The sequence below is a fragment of the Rhinoderma darwinii genome, chromosome 1 (assembly GCF_050947455.1).
Source record: "Rhinoderma darwinii isolate aRhiDar2 chromosome 1, aRhiDar2.hap1, whole genome shotgun sequence".
NCBI classification, from domain to species: domain Eukaryota; kingdom Metazoa; phylum Chordata; class Amphibia; order Anura; family Rhinodermatidae; genus Rhinoderma; species Rhinoderma darwinii.
The window spans coordinates 369,588,373-369,609,609 of NC_134687.1; the positions used below are offsets into that span (position 1 = coordinate 369,588,373).

Sequence of the window (21,237 nt, forward strand, 5' to 3'; positions counted from 1 at the left end):
TGAAATGCGGCACAATAATGAGTGTCTGCAGGCAACAGTGAAGCATGGTGGTGGTTCCTTGCAAGTTTGGGGCTGCATTTAACAAATAGATTTGGGGATTTGGTCAGGATTAACCCCTTAACGCCGAAGGACGGATATATCCGTCCTCAGCAGCTGCTAGTTCGCGCAGGAGGACGGATATATCCGTCCTGTGATCGCGCGGGTACTGACAGTTTACCCACGCGATCAGCGGCAGGAGCACGGCTGTTCTACACAGCCTGGCTCCTGCTGCAACTGACGGAATCGAAGCGCGCGCCGATTCCGGCAGTTTAACCCATTAAATGCCGCTGTCAATAGTGACAGCGGCATTTAATGTGTTTGACAGAAGGGGGAGCTCCCTCTGTCACCCGATCGGCGCCCCCGCAAACAAATCGCGGGTCGCCGTCGGGTTTCCATGACAGCCGGGGGTCTAACAAAGACCCCCAGGTCTGTCTTCAGCATCTGCCTGTTAGGCGATGCCAGAGGCATGACCTAACAGGTTGCCTGTCAGTTTTACACTGACAGGCAATAATGCTTTGGTATACGAAGTATACCGAAGCATTATATATGAGATCGGCACATCGCATAGTGAAGTCCCCTGGTGGGACTAAAAAAAAAAAAAGTAAAACAGTTAAATAAAGTTTGTGAAAAAAAAAATGACAGTCAAAGTCAAATAAAACTACTTTTTTGCCCCAAAAAGTGGTTTTATTTAATAAAACGGTCAAAACAAATCACACATACACATATATGGTATCCCCGCGATCGTAACAACTTGACCAATAAAATGAACACATTAATTAAACCGCCGGATGAACGGCGTCCAAAGAAAACGCAAAAAACAACGTCAAAATTCTCTCTTTTCTCCCATTCCCCCCATAAAAAATAAAATAAAAGTTAATCTATAAGTCCTATGTACCCCAAAATAGTACTAATGAAAACGACACATTGTCCCGCAAAAATCAAGCCCACGTACGGCCACATCGACGGAAAAATAAAAAAATGACGGCTCTTGGAATGCGGCAATGCAAAAACAAGTAATTTTTTTCTAAAAGGGTTTTTATTGTGCAAACGTAGGAAAACATATAAAACCTTTACATATTTGGTATCCCCGTAATCGTGCCGACCCATAGAATAAAGTTAACATGTTATTTACGCTGCATAGTAAACGGCGTAAATTTATAACGTGAAAATTAATGCTGGAATAGCTGCTTATTTTCAATTCTCTCCTAAAATAAAGTTAATAAAAGTTAATCAATATGTTATAAGCATCTAAAAATGGTACAATTACAAAATACAACTCGTCCCGTAAAAAACAAGCCCTTATACGGCTATGTCGACGGAATAAAAAGAGTTACGACTCTTGGAATGCGACTGTGAGAAAACAAGAAATAATCCTTGGTCATTAACGTGCAAAATGGCCCGGTCATTAAGGGGTTAATGTTGTCCTCAATGCTGAGAAATACAGGATGATACTTATCCATCGTGCAATACCATCAGGAAAGCATCTGATTGGCTCCAAATTTATTCTGCAGCAGGACAACAACCCCAAACATACAGCCAATGTCATTAAGAACTATCTTTAGCATAAAGAATAACAAGGAGCCCTGGAAGTGATGATATGGCCCCCACAGAGTCCTGATCTCAACATCATCAAGTCTGTCTGGGATTACATGAAGAGACAAAAGGATTACATCTAGAGAAGACCTGTGGTTAGTTCTCCTAGATGTTTGGAACGACGTTTCTGTCAAGTTCCTTCAAAAACTGTGTACCTAGAAGAATTGATGCTGTTTTGAAGGCAAAGGGTGGTCACACCAAATATTGATTTGATTTGGATTTCTCTTCTGTTCATTCACTTTGAATTTTGTTAATTGATGAAAAAACTATTAACACTTCTGTTTTTGAAAGCATTCTTACTTTGCAGCATTTTTTCACAACTGCCTTAAAACTTTTTTGTAGTTAATACATGATGAACCCTCACATAAAATGCCATTACTCTAATATGCTGAAAGGTCTTCACAGTATCTAGCAAATCAAGTAGCTAACAAACCATTAGGCATGAAATAAGTTGAATTATAGTGATTGTTCACGTTATCATCATGTTGTTTTAGGTCCAAAATTCAGTGATGTTTATTATTTTAAATATATATTTGTAGCGCCTATTTTATTTTTGATACAGAGCTCTAAATCTATTGCACGAACAGATGTAATATAAGCTGCTGTCTGCGGGCATGTGTGCATACTGTCTTATTATTGAGTTCAATGTTATAAAAGTATGTAGCTAGCTCCTAAGCTCTGAGGCTCGGACTAGACTTTTTCTTGTAGTAAGCGACAAATACACATGGAAATGCATTAGGCTAGGACTATTTATCTCACTACAAATAATCGCTGTCCATAGAAATGCATTGAGTAGCCTGAAGATCTCTTTAACCCCTTAATGCCCCGTACTATTATGTCACAGGCGGTGAACTGTTAACGCGAACTGACGTACTATTACGTCATAGCGTTAACAGGGTACTGTATCTGCAGATACAGTTTTAAAGCAGTGATAGCTTAAGGGCATGGCCAGACGTGGCGGAATTGCTCTGGAATTCCGCAGCGGACATTTTCTCCATTGGTTTCCACACCTTTTTAGTTAGGTTCGTGCACACGTGGCGGAAAACTCCGCTGCGGACCATAGGCTGCGGTGCGGAATTTGTTGTCCGCAGCATACACTGGCTGTTGCGGACGTGTAGCGGACTTGTTGCGGACTCATTGCGGAATTTCTCCATTGACTTCAATGGAGATTCAAAATTCTGCAATGAAATCCGCAGATGTTATGTGTGTTGGGTTGCGTATTGGTTTTAAGAAAAGGATATTTCTTCATTCTGGCTGGACCTATGTATTTCTTGGTATATAGCCAGACTGAGATGAAATGTTTTAAAAGACAGCAGGAAGTACTCTTCACCTGAATACGCAACGGCTAATCCGCATGAATTTACTGCACATTTTAGGCAAAGCCGCAACAGAATCTGCAACGCAGATTATGTACGGCATTGATGCGGTCAGTGTCTGCAGAAATACGCCACGTCTGGCCATGCCCTTACTATATCACTGCTTCAAGGCCAGTACCGGAGCTAGCCTCCGATCCGACCGATTAACCCCTTAGATGCAGCGCTCAAAACCGAGCGCTGCATCTATGGTGTTTACAAGCAGATCGGAACCGCGCAATGAAATCACCGGGTACCGATGACTAAGCACACTAGGGTCACATGTGGAGTTTTTCTAAAAACTTTAGAATCTGGGCAATAAATATTGAGTTGCATTTCTAGGGTAAAACTTTCTGTGTTACATTGCTTTAATTCTTCAGTCGGAACGGAGGCCTGACGAAGATGTGAACGCAGCCTTAACTGAAATGGTCAGTTGTAGTAATTGAAGAAGGAAAACACAGTACTACAGGGCTTTATTGTATATATTTTATTCTACACAAACATTTTAACTAAAACAAACCCCGAGGCAAAGAAAGGTTTATTCATAAGACATGCAAAGGCTAGTCTAAACTTTATATAGCAGCATATTACAGGAAAACAATGTTGTACAATGTAAAACTAATACCTCATGCTGGGTTCCGTCCGTGATCCGTGGAAAGATAGGACCACTAAAGTGAATAGGACCAGTAAAGTGAACGGGCCTGTGAAAACTATCGGGTGCCACTCAGATGCCATGAAAAATGGCTCGCGTGGCACACGGTCATGTGCAACTGAACTTAAACAGAAGCTGTGTTCCTCTGCCTAATCTGGTGAAAAGGCAGGTATACAATCTGTGCAGTGTGGCTATGACCTTGGTCTTTTTTAGGGTCTCTTTTATTATTATTTATTTTTAAATCAGGGTTTGCAGAAGCACGCAGAGATGGTGTGTTTATATCTAAAACAAACATTTTTTACATGGGTTTTCTCAGATACAGTTTTATTATAGGAATATTACCTACAACTAGAATTATCTATTTATTTTTTTTAAACCCATTGCTACAACTGGATGTTGAATGTAAATGTACATTGTAGGTAGGAGATAGTGCCCGCACAGGACTTTAGAGGGCGACCGTGTCAATCCTTTGATCAATACTTATTTCAGCGTAAAGTAGGGAAAACAAAGGGAGGGAAACGTCATAGGGTTGCCAGGTAAAGCTTTTTTTTTTAGACATCAATTGTAATGGCTTTTTCTACATTTCCCCAAATTTAAATTAAATACTATATATCCCCCCAAACAATCCAAAAATAAGACCTCACACAGCTACATCAATGTAAACAAAATTATGATCAAAATGCTGCGATAAATACAAAAATATGTCTCTGGTCATTAAAGGCGCAGCCATGAACATTTATCACCAAAGGGTATGTTCACACACAGTGTATTTGGACGTAATTCGGACGTTTTAAGCCTCGAATTACGCCTGAAAAAACGCGCCTAATACGGCTACAAACATCTGCCCATTGCTTTCAATGGGTTTTACGGTGTTCTGTTCCCACGAGGCTTAATTTTACGCGGCACTGTCAAAAGACGACGCGTAAAAAGACACCCGTGAAAAAGAAGTGCATGTCACTTTGGAGCCGTTTTTCATTGACTCCATTGTTGCTACAAAATCGTCTGAAAATCAGGAGCTGTTTTCGCCTGAAAACAGCTCCGTATTTTCAGACGTTTTTGGTCACTGCGTGTGAACATACCATTTCTATAAGATAGGTGAGAAAAGTTAGATCAGTCCCTCATCCATTCCTTCGTACCAATGATTAAGGACATACAGGGACTGTGTGCCACTGTACTAAGCCCTTAGAAAAAGAATAATGCAAGTTCCAATACACATGCTACAAAAAAAAAAAAAAGATGTGTAATCGAATATTGTGAGATTAGTAGAGGAGACCTCCACTTTTTAATTTTGATATTGAATTAAATTAGGTTTTCCCTCCATGCTCAGGTGTACACCACCTATTGAATTGTAGAAATGGTAGGTAAGGGGAGAGGAGGAAAAGGAGCGTGGTGGGTTAAATGTCGCCTTCAATTTTTATATTGATACCGACTGGTATAACAGCAGAAGGATTATGTTGTGCAATGTCCCCTTTTTTTGTTATTGCCACATTGTATAATATTATTAAATTGTTACAATGTGTAGTTGCGACTTATATCTGATTCAACAAAGTAGAAAGCCTGGTAGTTGCTTTCACTACTTTGGTGAGAATAGAAGAGGTAGTGCTGCAAGGATAATTGATATATTATATCTGTGAAATTTTTTTGCATAAGCACTCCGCAAGAGGTTGTATTCAGACTCCGTGAGCAACTGCGTATTGCCTGAATGCGTTTTTTGACATTCCAATTGGTTGGTTGGTTGTACTATAGTGAAAAATGGACTGCAATGTTACCGGTAAGCAGTTAGTTTATCTGCTAGTGCGTTTTATTTAATGTATTCCCAACGCTTTTGGTTCAATCCTAGTTAGATATGCACCATGGTCAGCACCGTGAACATATAGTTTCTATCGTAGTGAACTGCTGATTCATAGTCTATTGTGTATTACATTCAGGCGGCAGTGTACACAGATAGACAGGCTCTTCTTAAGTTGTGAGCATTACTGATAAATTCAATTATGAGACTTGCTGGTTATTAGCGCCAGCAAGTTATCAGGATGTAAGCTGTCAGAGCCGCGACAGCTCAGTAGCCTGTGATGATATTACCACCACGTTCGTTCGTTCCAACTGTGTAAGGAACGAACTGTCAGCTCGGCAACCTGTAATGGTGTTACTACTACCTCCGTTCGTTCCGGGTTTGCAAGGGACGAACTGAATGCGGTAAGATTAGATTTTAAATTTTCTATTGCTAATCTTGCCCTCTATAGTCGATAATCTTTCCCTATTACCAGGGGCCCCCGGAAGAAGCTGACTTAGTTCAGTGAAACGCGCGTCGGGACCATACCGACCCTGGTAATAGGGAAAGATTATCGACTATAGAGGGCAAGATTAGCAATAGAAAATTTAAAATCTAATCTTACCGCATTCAGTTCGTCCCTTGCAGACCCGGAACGAACGGAGGTAGTAGTAACACCATTACAGGTTGCCGAGCTGACAGTTCGTTCCTTACACAGTTGGAACGAACGAACGTGGTGGTAATATCATCACAGGCTACTGAGCTGTCGCGGCTCTGACAGCTTACATCCTGATAACTTGCTGGCGCTAATAACCAGCAAGTCTCATAATTGAATTTATCAGTAATGCTCACAACTTAAGAAGAGCCTGTCTATCTGTGTACACTGCCGCCTGAATGTAATACACAATAGACTATGAATCAGCAGTTCACTACGATAGAAACTATATGTTCACGGTGCTGACCATGGTGCATATCTAACTAGGATTGAACCAAAAGCGTTGGGAATACATTAAATAAAACGCACTAGCAGATAAACTAACTGCTTACCGGTAACATTGCAGTCCATTTTTCACTATAGTACAACCAACCAACCAATTGGAATGTCAAAAAACGCATTCAGGCAATACGCAGTTGCTCACGGAGTCTGAATACAACCTCTTGCGGAGTGCTTATGCAAAAAAATTTCACAGATATAATATATCAATTATCCTTGCAGCACTACCTCTTCTATTCTCACCAAAGTAGTGAAAGCAACTACCAGGCTTTCTACTTTGTTGAATCAGATATAAGTCGCAACTACACATTGTAACAATTTAATAATATTATACAATGTGGCAATAACAAAAAAAGGGGACATTGCACAACATAATCCTTCTGCTGTTATACCAGTCGGTATCAATATAAAAATTGAAGGCGACATTTAACCCACCACGCTCCTTTTCCTCCTCTCCCCTTACCTACCATTTCTACTAATCGAATATTGTGCCATATAAAAGATTTACTAAGGCCCCATGCACACGACTGTGCATTTGCGTCCGCATACTATCCGCAATTGCGGAGCTGCAATCTCATCCACAAGCTGCGTAAAAATTCCAACCAGAAATTTACCTGCGGTGCGTATTTTTCATACCACAGCTTGTCAATTCCTGCCGTGGAAAGAGGACTGAATTGCTGTGTTTTTCTGAGGAGATGTCACCATGTCCCAGCATTGAGAACGCAGCAAAATACGCAACATTTTCTGCAGTAAAAAAGACAGGAAATGGTGCGTTTTTTCCGCAGCGGAAAGTCTGCTACTTTCAACTAATTTGCTGCAGAAATTTTCTGCAGCAATTCCGTTGTGTGTGGACAAGCCCTAATATGAACTCTTTAACATAACCTAAAAGGGAAAGCAGAGTAGTTTTTCTAAGGGTATGGGCACACACAAAATAAAAAAACTACTGAAAATACGGAGATGTTTTCAAGGGAACACAACTCCTGATTTTCAGACGATTTTTAATCAAAGTCACGTTTTGCGCGGCATTTTTAACGGTTGTTTTCGGAGCTGTTTTTCTATAGAGTCTATATGAAAAACGACTCCAAAAACGGCTGAAGAAGTGAAATGCACTTCTTTTTTCGCAGCCGGTTTTTTACGTGGCCGTTTTGAAAAACGGCCGCATAAAAAGCGCCCCGTCAGAACAGAACGCCGTTTTTTCCATTGAAATCCATTGGCAGATGTTTGGAGGTGTTCTGCTTCCGATATTTCAGCCGTTTTTCGGGACGTTTACAGCCCGAAAAACGTCTGAAAACACACGTGTGAACATACCCTAAGGCCCCATGCACACGACCGTGCCCGCAATCATGGTCCGCGTTTGCGGGCACGGCTGGCCACCGACTGCCACCCGTATTTTCGGGCCGTGCTCCCATACAAAGTATGGGAGCACGGCCCGCAAAATGCAAAAGAACGGACATGTTCCATAATTTTCGGAACATTTCTACGGCACTGACACCCATCCTTAGAACTACGGAAAGGTGTCCGCGTTCAATGAAAGTGAATGGGTCCATTTTTGCGGACCGCAAAAACTGAGTTTTTTTACGGTCGTGTGCATGGGGCCTAAATGAGATGAAGCAAATGTATTACCAATCTAGAAAGGGCATGTCTACACCAGCATTTGTTGTTTGAACTATCCTGGAATCCTTGTAAAAAATAAAAAAAAAATGTGTGAAAACAGACTATTGTAAGGTTATCAATCTTTTTCATGGATAACACGACTCGGCTTTCCTTAGTTAACACTGAGTTATTGTTTTCATAAAGCATTCCGAAAAGGATATAATTTGAGATGCCTTGGAATACATTCACTCCCCAACCTGATAATCACAAACATTCGAACAGTTTGTTCCTCCCACAGGACAAGATGACAGGAACAAATTCCATATCTGACATTCATATATATGCTGACAAATCTTTTTCTTTCATATTTATTATTTGAAATAATAAATAATATTTGCTTATGTCCTCTTTTTTCTTGCTTTATACATAGGTAGGGCATTACTTCTCATGTCACAGTATTGCATGGTATGTACATTTCAGCAGAAACATGCCGGAATTAAAGAACAAACTTCTTTAAAACTTCTTTAAATTCTATAACAACAAGACTACGTTTAGAAACCTAAGATTACTCTGAATTCATTATGTCACTTTATGTTACTTTTTGTAATGCACTATACATAGAAGCTGCATAGCGCTGCTGTAAGTCGAATCCGTCAGTCAGCTTAAGCTCAGCCGATAGCCTCTGACCGACAATATAATCCTAAGGACGGGTTCCAACGAAGCGTAAACGCTGCGGAATTTCCGCATGTACAGTAGCAGCAAGGTGGATAATATTTAAAAAATGTCATGCCAATGCTGCGGAAAAAAAAATGCAGCGAAAACGTTCATAATATGACCTGCGGTGCAGAATTTAAATCCGCAGCATGTCAATTTATACTGCGGTTTCTTGGACAGAATGTGCTACGGGTTCCAGGTCGGATACTCTACGCAGCGTATTCGACCCGTGGGCAACCGGCCTAAGAGTATGTTACCACACACAGGATACGCTGGGTTTTTTCTGCAACAGAAAATCTGCCCCAGAATCTCAAGAAAAAGGCTATGTTCACACGGGGTCTTTTGCCGAGTTTTTTGACGCGGAAACCGCGTCGCAAAACTCGGCAGAAACGGCCCGAGAACGCCTCCCATTGATTTCAATGGGAGGCGTCGGCGTCTTTTTCCTGCGAGCAGTAAAACTGCCTCGCGGGAAAAAGAAGCGACATGCCCTATCTTCGGGCGCTTCCGCCTCCGACCTCCCATTGACTTCAATGGGAGGCAGGAGAAAGCGTATATCTCGCTGTTTTATGCCCGCGGCGCTCAAAGGCCGCGGGCGAAAAACGGCGCGATAATTGCCGCGAAAATCAGCGTGCAGGGAGAGGAATATCTGCCTCAAAGTTCCAAACGGAATTTTGAGGCAGATATTCCTCCCCCAAAATACTCCGTGTGAACATAGCCAAAAGTTGGTAAATCTGCCACAAAAATCCACACCAAATAGTGTGTTTTTCCTGCTCATATTGCTGCAGAAACGCTGTGTTTTTTTCCTGCGGATTTAGTGTTAAACAGTGATTATAGCAAAGCATATTACCAGCGGTTTTCACTGCGTTTCCGCTGCATAAACGCTGTAAACGCCGCAACAAAACAAATCTGTTTATGCACCTCATTGAAATCTATGGGAAAAACACACAGCATCTTTACACAGAACCTGCAGCATAAATTGCATGCTGCGGAATTGAGAGTGGCACCACAGAACACTATCCGCACGACTTTTCTTCATTTTTTTTCCGCAGCACGGGCATGAGATTTGCTACTACTGTAAATGCGGCAACATTTCTGCACAGAACTGTAACAACCACGCAACGTATCCGACCTGTAACCCGCAGTACATTCCGTCCGAAAACCACACCACCACTGCAGCCCATGATAGGCTGCAGCAGCAGTCACATGGGATGTAACGTCATCCCAGGATGCCGGACCTCTGACATCATCAAGGCTGGTCTCCTGGGATGACAGCCGCTACAGCCTGTATTTGGCTGCAGCGGTCACTTGGGATGCAACGTCATCCCAGGAGGCCGGACTGCAGGAAGAAGGGTAAGACTGCGTTTTGGGTATATATATATTTTTTTGTAGTTACGATTTTTGTGGCGTAATCGCTGTGAATACGCTGCAAAAGTCGCAACACTTGGCTTTGTGTTGCGGGTTTTGTATCCCCGTTGAAATCAACAAAAACGCAGCAAAAAATTAACATGCTGCGGAATTGAATTCCGCACGGCAAGCCAATTTTATTAACGTTTACGCTGCTGTTTTTCCTGCAGCGTAGGCATGAGACTTTTTAAATCTTATCCACTTTGCTGCTACTGTAACTGCTGCAGAATTTCCACACAGAATTCCGTTGCGGAGATTCCGCAGCGTTTACGCTACATGGAAACCTGGCTTAAGGGTATTTTCACACACACAGGATACGCTGCAGATTTGCTGCAACTGAATAACTGCAGCTAAATCTCAAAAAAACGCTGGTAAATCTGTTATATAAATCTGCACAAAATAGTGTTTTTGCTGCGCATATTGCTGCGGAAACGCTGCGTTTTTTCCCACATCGGTTATACCACCGGAATTAGGCTGGATTCACACGAGCGTGCCGTTTTTGCGCAGGCAAAAAACGGTGCGTTTTGCCTGCGCAAAAGGCACTTAACAGCTCCGTGTGGCAGCATCATATGATGCGCGACTGTGTACTTTTTACGCAGCCGCCATCATTATGACACTCCATTTGGATGTTTGTAAACAGAAAAGCACGTGGTGCTTTTCTGTTTTCATTCATCCTTTTCACAGCTGTTGCGAGAATCACGCAGTTCGCACGGAAGTGCTTCCGTGCGGCATGCGTGGTTTTCACGCACCCATTGACTTCAACGGGTGCGTGATGCGCGAAAAACGCCCAAAGAACGGACATGTCGTGACTTTTACGCAGCGGACTAACGCTGCGTAAAAATCACACACGTCTGCCCGGCCCCATAGACTAATATAGGTCCGTGCAACGCGCGTGAAAATCACGGGCATTGCACGGACGTATATCCCGTTCGTCTGAATAAGCCCTTAGTGTCACGCATTGATTATAGCAAAGTATCGGCATGGCCAGACGTGGCGGAATTGCTCTGGAATTCCGCTGCGGACACTCCGCAGCGGACGCGTTTCTCCATTGCCTTCCACAGCTTTTTAGTAGGGTTCGTTTGCACGTTGCGGACAATTCCGCTGCGGAGCATAGGCTGCGGTGCGGAATTTGGTGTCCGTAGCATACAATGGTTGTTGCGGAGTTGTGGCGGACTGGTTGCGGACTCATTGCGGAATTTCTCCATTGACTTCAATGGAGATTCAAAATTCCGCAATGAAGTCCGCAGATGTAATGTACATGTTATGTGTGCTGCGGAGCGTATTGGTTTTTTAACATGACATTTCTTCATTCTGGCTGGACCTATGTGTATTTCTAGGTCTACAGCCAGACTGAGGAAGTCAATGGAGCTCCCGTAATTACGGGTGACTACGTGTGTGCACCCATAATTACGGGTGACTACGTGTGTGCACCCGTAATTACGGGAGCGTTGCTAGGCGACGTCAGTAAATAGTCACTGTCCAGGGTGCTGAAATAGTTAAAGAGGCTCTGTCACCAGATTTTGCAACCCCTATCTGCTATTGCAGAAGATAGGCGCTGCAATGTAGATTACAGTAACGTTTTTATTTTTAAAAAACGAGCATTTTTGGCCAAGTTATGGCCATTTTTGTATTTATGCAAATGAGGCTTGCAAAAGTACAACTGGGCATGTTGAAAAGTAAAAGTCCAAGTGGGCGTGTATTATGTGCGTACATCGGGGCGTTTTTACTACTTTTACTAGCTGGGCGTTCTGATAAGAAGTATCATCCACTTCTCTTCAGAACGCCCAGCTTCTGGCAGTGCAGACACACAGCGTGTTCTCGAGAGATCACGCTGTGACGTCACTTCCCCAGGTCCTGCATCGTGTCGGCCACATCGGCACCAGAGGCTACAGTTGATTCTGCAGCAGCATCAGCGTTTACAGGTAAGTAGCTACATCGACTTACCTGCAAACGCTGATGCTGCTGCAGAATCATCTGTAGCCTCTGGTGCCGATGTGTCCTCGCTCGTCTGACACGATGCAGGACCTGGGGAAGTGACGTCACAGCGTGATCTCTCGAGAACACGCTGTCTGCACTGCCAGAAGCTGGGCGTTCTGAAGAGAAGTGGATGATACTTCTCGTCAGAACGCCCAGCTAGTAAAAGTAGTAAACACGCCCCGATGTACGCACATAATACACGCCCAGTTGTACTTTTACTTTTCAACACGCCCAGTTGTACTTTTGCAAGCCTCATTTGCATAAATACGAAAATGGTCATAACTTGGCCAAAAATGCTCGTTTTTTAAAAATAAAAACGTTACTGTAATCTACATTGCAGCGCCTATCTGCTGCAATAGCAGATAGGGGTTGCAAAATCTGGTGACAGAGCCTCTTTAAGCGATCGGCAGTAACTGTTTCAGCACCCTGGACAGTGACTACCGATCACAATATACATCAACCTGTAAAAAAAATAGAAGTTCCTACTTACCGATAACTCCCTGCTTCTTCCTCCAGTCCGGCTTCCCAGGATGATGTTTCAGTCTAAGTGACGGCTGCAGCCAATCACAGGCTGCAGCGGTCACATGGACTGCCGCGTCATCCAGGGAGGTCGGGCTGGATGCCGAAAGAGGGAAGCGTCACCAAGACAACGGCCGGTAAGTATGAAATTCGTTTACTTTCACTAGGGAAAGTGCTGTCCCTTCTCTCTATCCTGCACTGATAGAGAGAAGGGAAGTACTTTCACCTCAATACGCAACGGCTAGTCCGCATCAATTTACTGCACATTTTAGGCAGAGCCGCAACAGAATCTGCAACGCAGATTCTGTGCGGCATTGATGCGGACAGTTGCGGAAGAAATCCGCCACGTCTGGGCATGCCCTAAATGTGCACCTGTGGTTTTCCAGCGGTTTGTAGGACAGGTTCTATAATATTTTCAGCACGGACACCCATCCCTAAAAATACAGAAATGTGTCAATAGAAATGAATGGGTCCGTAATCACGGTCCGTAATTACTGATGAAATATACGGTCATGTGCATGGGGCCTAAGACTAGAAAGCTCCTTTAAGGGTGTATTCACACCACATGTATGGGCTATGTCAGAAGGATACGTTTGGTTAGGCTATGTTCACATCAGTGTCGATTATGACAAAAAAAAACTGATAATTAATAGCACAGCATGCTATTTTGTCCATGAAAATAACGGACACCATGACCGAAACCCAATGGAACCCATTAAAGTCCATTTTCATTGTTTTGCTCCTATGAAGAAAATAACAGAAGCATCTGTGAACAGAGCCTTAGGAAAAAAAAGTCTCCTGTGGTACACGGTCTTAGCGTTTACATGTTGCACATTGTACACTTGTGAATGTTACATCGTCTGTCTGTAGTACCTATATACGCTATGTCCAGATATCATGATAAGAATGCATGTTCATCTCTGTTTACAGTATGTTTAGACAACATTTCTAACATATACCTTGTCTTTTTCTGTAATACCTAATTAGTTTCTGTCTTGATATATGTTTACCTGAAGAGCTAGTGGATGCTAGTGCAGTAGATACACTTGTTGCCGGAGGGCAATTGTTTTCCTGCAGTGGGCAGGAATTGTTGCTGACATTCTCCTGTTTCACAAGCAATTCTGCTGCACTTGGTAGAGGGATTGGGTGGCTTAGTCCCAATTCCTCTTCTTGAGCCTGCTGCCTCCTCAAAGCTACCTGAAAATAAAATTAATAGAATGACTGTGTAAATATGTCTAGAAATCACTAAAAGGACAGGTTCTACCAATTTGGAAGCTGAAGGTCATAGGGAAATACAAAGAAGAACATAATATGAAAAGTGATAAGCAATAAAAAAAAAAGTTTTACACCCAAATGAAATCATGTTACACACACACTAAAATAAAATACATAGCACATACACATTATATAGTGGAGGCAGCTGGTTTATAAGACAAATAATAACAGGGTACATTCAATGCAGTAACCAGTGCAAAATAAAGGAGTAAATATCCAGAATGTATGACTATCTGTTTTACAGTAATTCTCTGCTTTACAAGGGCATGACCACACATGGCGGAATTCCTCCGCAACTGTCCGCATCAATGCCGCACAGAATCTGCGTTGCAGATTCTGCAGCGGATCTGCACAAAATGTGCAGAAAACTGATGCGGACTGGCCGCTGCGGACTGCAGGAAAAGTGCTTCTCTTCTCCCTATTCAGTGCAGGATAGAGAGAAGGGACAGCACTTTCCCTAGTGAAAGTCAAAGAAATTCATACTTACCACCCGTTGTCTTGGTGACGCGTCCCTCTTTCGGCATCCGGCCCGACCTCCCTGGATGACGCTCCAGTCCATGTGACCGCTGCAGCCTGTGCTTGGCCTGTGATTGGCTGCAGCCGTCACTTACACTGAAACGTCATCCTGGGAGGCCGGACTGTAGACAGACGCAGGGAGTTCTCGGTAAGTATGAACTTATATTTTTTTTTACAGATACATGTATATTGAGATCGGTAGTCACTGTCCCGGGTGCAGAAACAGTTACTGCCGATCGCGTAACTCTTTCAGCACCCTGGACAGTGACTATTTACAGACGTCTCCTAGCAACGCTCCCGTCATTACGGGAGCCCCATTGACTTCCTCAGTCTGGCTGTAGACCTAGAAATACATAGGTCCAGCCAGAATGAAGAAATGTCATGGTAGTAAAAACAATACGCTCCGCAGCACACATAAGATCTGCGGACTTCATTGCGGAATTTTGACTCTCCATTGAAGTCAATGGAGAAATTCCGCCATGAGTCCGCAACCAGTCCGCCACTGCTCCGCAACAGACAGAGCATGCTGCGGACACCAAATTCCGCTCCGCAGCCTATGCTCCGCAGCGGAATTGTACGCATCGTGTAAACGAACACTGCTAAATTAAAGTGAAAGTCAATGGAGAAACGGCTCCGCTGCGGATTAACGCTGCGGAGTGTCCGCAGCGGAATTTAAGTGAAATTCCGCTATGTGTGAACCCGCCCTAATTGTGCCATTTTATCCCCTTCCCAACATTTGACGTATCTATACGTCATAGTCGGGTAGGGGTAGCTGACACTTCAGAGTAACGAGCCGGATCCCGCTCGTTTAACTCGTTAAATGCCGTGGTCAATAGCGACCGCAGCATTTAGATCGTTAAAAAGAGGGGGTAACCTCCTCTAACAGCTCATCCCGCCCCCCGCAATGCGATCGCGGGGTGGCGATGGTTACTATGGCTGCCTGGGGGCCTGCCTGGGGGCTGCCTGGGGGCCTAATGAAGGCCCCCAGGTCCGCCATCTTTGTACACCTATTAATAGGTGCCTGTCAGAATTAGTATTAGTATTGCAGTATATAGTGCAAACGATCTAACGATCGCTGGTTGAAGTCCCCTAGGGGGACTAATAAAAAAAGTAAAAATTAGTAAAATAAAGTTGTTTTTTTATCAAAAAAAAATCTATTACGTAAAAAAAAAAAAAAACCTTTTCCCCTTAGAGCATAGTAAAAAATTAAATAAATAAACATAATTGGTATCGCCGCATCCCTAAAAGTCTGAACTATTACAATATATCATTATTTTACCCACACGGTGAACGCCGTAAAAAAAATAAAATGTAAATGCCAGAATCTATATTTTTTGGTCACCTCATCTCCCACAAAAAATGAAATAAAAAGTGATCAAAACGTCGCATGTACACCAAAATGGTAGCATTAAAAACGACAGCTCATACCGCAAAAATTATTTTTTACACTTAGGATTTACTTGTAAAAGTAGTAAAATATTTGGTATCGCCGTAATTGTATTGACCCACAGAATAACGTTAACATGTTGTTTTGATTGCACAGTGAATTCCGTAAAAACGGCGCGCAAAAAACCATGGAGGAATCGCTGTTTTTTTCATTTTCTACAGCACAAATTATTTTTTCCCCGTTTCCTAGTACATTATATGGCACAATAAATGACGCTATGAAAAACTACAACTCGTCCCGCAAAAATCAAGCCCTCATAGGACTATATCGACGGAAAAATAAAAAAGTTATGGCTTTTGGAAGGTGGGGAGGAAAAAACCAAAATGAAAATCTGAAAAATGGCTGCGACGGGAAGGGGTTAATATTGGTTGAATGTAGGCAATACAAGTCAATACATGTTCAGTTCCCACTTTTAACCCTTTAACGACCGGCGTATAGTGTTTTTACGTCGGTCGTTTAGGGCAGTTCTTCTGAAGTATCGGCTTTTCACGTCGGCACTTCAGAAGAACTTTTCTGCCATCGTGCTGGGATCTCTTGAAGACCGGGCTGTTAGTAACAGACTCGGGCTTCAGGGCAACGATCGGAGACCACTAGCAGTGGTCTCCGATCATTTTTAACCCCTCAGATGCGGTGCTGAATAGCAAGTGCCGCATCTGAGTGGTTTGGGAGGGAAGGGGCCGCATCAGAGTGGTTTGCGCGGGGATCTCCTGAAGACCGGGCTGCTGGTAACAGCCTCGGGCTTCAGGGCAAGGATCGGAGACCACTAGCAGTGGTCTCCGATTGTATTTAACCCCTCAGATTCGGCGCTCAATAGCAAGTGGTTTGGGAGGAAGGGGGCCGCATCGGATCGGTTTTCACAGGGATAGCATAATCTGCCTCTGAAGCCAAGGCTGTTAGCAACAGTTCTCCGTTCATCCGTTCTCCGTTCATGTGATCACTGTGAGAACCATTCACAGTGATCACAAAATGAAAAACGAAGTGTTTCTCCTACCTGTCTCTCTGTCTCTCCTCACACTCTCTGTATGAGAAGAGACAGAGAGAGAATTTTACTGTCACACCAAAGACACAAAATTACAATAAATCTAATATATAAACTTTACATAAACTTCAATTGTATACCTAGGCTAGGGTTATCCTTAGGGAACGTTCACACATAGCGGAGTTTTTCCGCTGCAAATGTTGGTGCAGATTTGGGGCAATTACGCAACGAATCTGCACCAACATTTGCATATTTGATAGTTCAGACGTTGCAGATATCACAGCGGACTTGCCACAGATTTCAGTTTTTGCATTGCAAAGGCTGAAATCAGCAGTGAAATTCCGCTACTTCTCCGCAACAGAAAGTGCATGCTGCGGAGGGAAAATTCCGCACACCGCAGCCTATGGTCCGCAGCTGAGTTTTCCGCAACGTCTGAACTAACTTGCCTAAAAATGTATAGAAACAAATGTAAAAAACGGCCACTGGAGAATTCCACTGCGGACTGTCCGCAGCGGAATTCCACCACGTGTGAAGGGTTAGCCTAGGTTTAGTCTAGGGTTTTTGTGTAGCGTACGTGTGTGACGTCTGTGTATTTTATTTGTGCAAAAAAAAAAGTAAAAAAAAAATATATGTAAAAAAAAAGTTTTATAGTCTACGTGTTTGTTCGACATCAGTTTTTTGTGGAGCGTGCTTTTGTGACGTCCGTGTATTTTTGTCTGTGGAAAAAGTAAAGAAAAAATAATAACTTTGTCTGCGTGTGCGTCTGGTTACAGTCTTTGTTGTACATGTGTGTAATTACAATGGCCCATAAAAGGTTCACGGTGGAAGAGGCATACGCCATGTTAATTTCTGACTGATGAAAGCGATACAGAAACCGCGTCCGATGTAGAAATGTTGTCTACCAGTGATAGCGACGACAGTGATACGCTTTCTGCAATTCAAGTGTCGCTGCAGAGTCCACAAGCACAGGGCATGTCGCAGAAGTACCACAAAACACGGCCCACTCTATTCCCCCAGAATATATTGAGTGGGTACACACAGAGTCATTTTCCCCTAATATCCCAGAATTTATTGCCACACCAGGGATAAATATTAATGTGGAAAATTTTACAGCCCTCGATTTTTTTAAAATATTCATTACAGATTAACTATTGGAGCTGGTTGTTAACCAAACCAATCTGTATGCTCGCCAATTCTTTGCTGAAAATCCAACGTCCTCCTATGCAAAGCAGTGGCACCCCACAAATACTGGCCAACTTAAACATTTTTGGGGCTCATCCTCAACATGGGGTTTGTGAAAAAGCCCTCAATCCGGTCATATTGGGCAACAAGCCCTACACATGCCACACCTGTTTTTCCAGCCATTATGACCAGAAGCAGATATGAAGTGCTAATGCGCTTCCTTCATTTTAACGACAATCACCAGGACCCCCCCCCCCCCCCCGTGTAGTGATTCAGGCCGTGACCGCCTGTATAAAATAAGGCTCCTGATAAAAATTTTGGAGGAGTTATTTATTCCGACGTACAACCCCGAAAAAAAACTAGCGGTGGATGAATCGCTGATGAGCTACAAAGGCAGGCTCTCATTTCGCCAGTCCCTCAAAGAGAGCAAAATATGGGGTTAAAATCTACAAGCTGTGACAGCGGTACAGGCTACACATCTGCCTTTACAATCTATGAAGGCAAAGACCGTGATATTAACCACATTATTAACAGGCCATTTATACTTGTCAAAATGACCTGCAGTACCACGGCAAATATAGCGTGGTTCCCTAAAATCAGCTCTGGCGTAAAAAGGCCTCCAAAAGCCAAAATGGACTCCTTCTATGATATGCCCTATAACAGGTTCATATAATAGATTAGACACACATATTTGGTATTGCCGTACACAGGAGAAATAGCAGAATGTGGAAAAGGGTCACTTTTACCAGTATGTCATATGGTGTTTCGAAATGGCCTAAGAAAAGTGACTTTTGTAAAAAAAAAAAAAAAAAGGAATGAACATTTTTTTGGCCCAAGTTTGGACAAATTCGGTAAAAAGTGTGAAGGGTTAAAACAGAAATTGAACCGCTAGAAATAGAATTTGGGGTGTGTATTTTTTTTTATCATGGTCAGTTTTGGAAAATTCTGACAGTCTGCCACTCCAGTACTATGGCAAATGCAGTATGGTGCACTAAAATTAATTCTGGTTTGACAGGCCTCCAAAAGTCAAAATAGACTCCTTCTATGATATGCCCTATGACGGGTCCATATAATAGATTAGACACACATATTTGGTATCACCGTACACGGGAGAAATAGCAGAATGTGGAAAGGCGTCACTTTTACCAGTATGTCATATGGTGTTTCGAACTGGCTTAAGAAAAGCGCCACTTTTGTAAAAAAAAATGCAATTTACATTTTTTTGGCCCAAGTTTGGACAAATTCTGTAAAAAGTGTGAAAGGTTAAAACGGAAATTGAACCGCTAGAAATAGACTTTAGATTGTCTAGTTTGTAGAACACAATGTTTTTTTACCATCATTGGACTTCAAGTCCATTACCCATACATTACTACCATGGTGTAAAAAACGAAATAAAGACATTTTAGTGCGCAATTGAAAAAAGGGGCACTTGTGTTTTATACTATATTTCTGGTCAAAAATAAATAAACTACACCTCCAAGTCAGGTGTCCTTATGATCAGGATAAATGAAAAAATATATTTCAATACATTTGTATGATACAATTACTTTTATTTTCAAACTGTTACATTTTATATGAATAATATATGAATATTAAATAAAAAATAAATCTTTTTTTTCTGTCTTTCCACAGCTATAAAAAAAGTAACAAAAATGTTACCTATACATATATACCACAAAAAGGAAGCACTACATGTCCCAAGAAAATAGTGCAAAATTCACATCGATACATAAAACACATACAGAGTTATACTGCGTTACATCTGTGAATAGCAAAACTGCGAAAATTGCTCTGCTCAACACCTTCGGTATTAAAGGGAAGATGTCACGAAAAATAAAATCTTATGTGTTATTGCTTTTAGTATGTTATTAAAATACATTTTATTTATTTGTGTTTTTGTGTTTTACTTTTTTCTTTCTTTTACTCTCTATGGGGGCTGCCATTTTTTTTTCCATCTCTGTATGTGTCGATTAACGACACATACAGAGATGGAATACGGCACATACATCCCCACAGTGAATGCGAACGGGAGCCGTTCCTTTACTATAGCGTACGTCGTCTGTATGGGAACGGCGCATGCGCCGCTCCCACACAGTCCAAAAGGAAGGTCTTCGGCATAGCAACATCCGGCGCCATTTTCATGTGGACCGGAAGCCGCGGCCGGACAGTAAGATGACTACTTCCGGTCGCGGCTTCCGTTCATATGTTCAGAAGCAAGGACTAGGAGCGGAGGCAGCGGCGGCGGAAGGAGCAGGTAAGTTATGTTTGTGTGTGTATGTTCGTGTTATACTGTGTGATTACCACTGTATCTAATCCTCCTACACTGTGCATTCGCTCAAAAAATGGCGGCACACAGTGTAGGTTTGAACATTCAACCCCCTCCTTTCTCCTGGCACTAGCCAGAATAAGGGAGGGGGGATTGTTTGAGGACGCTAGAGCGAGTGTTTCTTCTCCAATTTTGCAGCATAAAGCAATGAGGTTGCTTTACCACATGCCAATGCTGCAATTTTGGGAATTGCTCCCTCTAGTGACCAGCACATGGAAATGTTATAAATTAGAATATAATTTATAATATTTCTTGACTTGTGAAAAAATAGAAAAAATTAGAACAATGTGTAATCATTTATATACTAACAGTTTAACTAAAAAATATATATATATTTTTCTAGCGACACATTCCCTTTAAGGGGTTAAAGCCTGAAGAGTTCTTGCTATTTTCTCTTCTTTGATCTTAGCTAGATTACAACAAATCACCAGTGGCATGTTTGACCGCTATTTGCCATTGAAAATGTTGAAGATAACTTACCAAGACAACTCCTTTCCACTTTCCCTATGGACATTAGAAGCAGGTCCCAACTTGTTTGTGTATTACATGGCCCTGTAATGGCGTACCCAGCTCATACTTGTATAATATTGATGGTCATTTACAATGGCTTCCATATAATACTGCATTTGTCCTGCATCAACAGCAACTTCCCTGAGCGATAACAGCTGATCACCAAGGGTTTTAACCCCTAGGCGCACGAGGACGCAACTGTACGTCCCTGTGGCCAGTGACTTAAGGCACAGGGACGTATAGTTACTGCGTGGTTCCCGATGCACACTGTCGGCGACAGTGTGCACCGGGAACCGGGAGGCCAGCTGTCCCTGACAGCTGACACTCCACTGTATGCCGATCAGCGGCTTATTTCCGCTGATTCCGGCAATTAACCCCTTGATTGCAGTGATCGATT

At 42.6% G+C, this 21,237-nt stretch overlaps 1 protein-coding gene across 1 annotated transcript in view; it reads right to left on the bottom strand.

Moving 5' to 3' along the window:
* The window catches only part of DMRT1 (doublesex and mab-3 related transcription factor 1), a 157,362-nt gene that overhangs the window by 96,801 nt on the left and 39,324 nt on the right, over positions 1-21,237 (bottom strand). The window contains exon 3 of the mRNA XM_075827709.1: positions 13,616-13,802. Within this exon, the coding sequence (XP_075683824.1) occupies positions 13,616-13,802 (187 nt within the window). The remainder of the gene's footprint in view (positions 1-13,615; positions 13,803-21,237) is intronic.